General features: G+C 49.7%; 1 protein-coding gene across 1 annotated transcript in view; it reads left to right on the top strand.

Moving 5' to 3' along the window:
• Window positions 1–326: 326 nt before the first annotated feature.
• LOC104961120 (exportin-T-like) overlaps window positions 327–1,330 on the top strand; it is a 4,199-nt gene continuing 3,195 nt past the window's right edge. Inside the window, exons 1-3 of the mRNA XM_010789346.1 lie at window positions 327–420; window positions 495–733; window positions 826–1,111. Of these exons, the coding sequence (XP_010787648.1) occupies window positions 358–420; window positions 495–733; window positions 826–1,111 (588 nt within the window). The 5' untranslated portion in view covers window positions 327–357. The remainder of the gene's footprint in view (window positions 421–494; window positions 734–825; window positions 1,112–1,330) is intronic.

Below are 1,330 nucleotides of genomic sequence, written 5' to 3' on the forward strand. Positions count from 1 at the left end.
CACCTTCCATCACATTTCAAATGCAATTTAGGAAAATATTTCTTTCACGTGAAGTTACGATATGAATTTCAGGAAATATAAATTAAAAAAAAAGTTATTGAACATTTTTAGATCACATCAATTTATTTTCTCGTAAAATCTCCTCAAATATCAGAAAATATTTTTACAAATATGTTTTTTTTCTGATAAAATAATAATTTATTTTATAAAATATTCTTGTTTTTTTCCCGATTTAAAAATGGAGAAAATATTCAATTAAAAATTATTTCCTCTTGTCAATCCACCACTTACATTTCAGGGAATATTTCCGATGTTTCTTGTAACTGTAAAACATGCGTCTGTCTTTGCAGTAAACACATGAACGCGTTCGTGGAGGACGTGCTGACGAGGATCCAGGACCTGCTGGAGCTCAGCCCCCCCGTGAGACCTCGAACAAACACAACCATTCAAACTCTTCCTTTACGTTTATTAAAATATATTTCTTGTTATTTCAGGAGAACGGGTTCCCGGTGCTGCTCACCAGCGACGACCAGCTGTTCATGTTCGAGGCGGCGGGGGTTCTGATCGTTCACGGGGAGAGTCCCGTGGAGAGGAAGACGGCGATGATGACGAGCCTCCTGCAGCCGCTGATGGACGCTTTCAACGTTCTGCTGAACAAACTGAGTCTGGAGCGAGACGAGGAGAAACAGAGCGCCATCGGAGACTGCCTCAGCCACGCCGTGGGCTTCGCCAGGTACCTGTGCTGCTCGATAATAACACACACCTCCGTCTTAGCACGACCGCCATCTTCGGATATCACATGTAACCCCCCCCTCTCCTCTGCAGCCGCACCAGCAAGGCGTTCAGCAACAAGCAGACGGTGAAGCTGTCCGGCTGCTCGGAGGTGTATCGCGGCTGCCTGCAGACCTTCCTCCCTGCGCTCAGCGTGCCGCTGCAGAAAGGCTCTCTGCGCAGCGCCGTCAGATCCTTCCTGCACCGCATGATCATCTGCATGGAGGAGGAGGTGCTGCCCTTCATCCCCTCTGCCTCCCAGCACATGCTGAAGGGCTGCGAGGCCAGAGACCTGCAGGAGTTCATCCCCCTCATCTCACAGATCACCGCCAAGTTCAAGGTACGGGAGAGAGAGGGAGAGAGAGAGAGGGGAGAGAGAGAGGAGAGAGAGGAGAGAGAGAGGAGAGAAAGAGANTGAAGGGCTGCGAGGCCAGAGACCTGCAGGAGTTCATCCCCCTCATCTCACAGATCACCGCCAAGTTCAAGGTACGGGAGAGAGGGGGGAGAGGGGAGGGAGAGAGGGGGGAGAGGGGAGAGAGGGGAGAGAGAGAGAGGAGAG

This window comes from Notothenia coriiceps, unplaced genomic scaffold, assembly GCF_000735185.1.
Source record: "Notothenia coriiceps isolate Sejong01 unplaced genomic scaffold, NC01 NC01_scaffold00001459, whole genome shotgun sequence".
In the NCBI taxonomy this organism is placed as follows: Eukaryota; Metazoa; Chordata; class Actinopteri; order Perciformes; family Nototheniidae; genus Notothenia; species Notothenia coriiceps.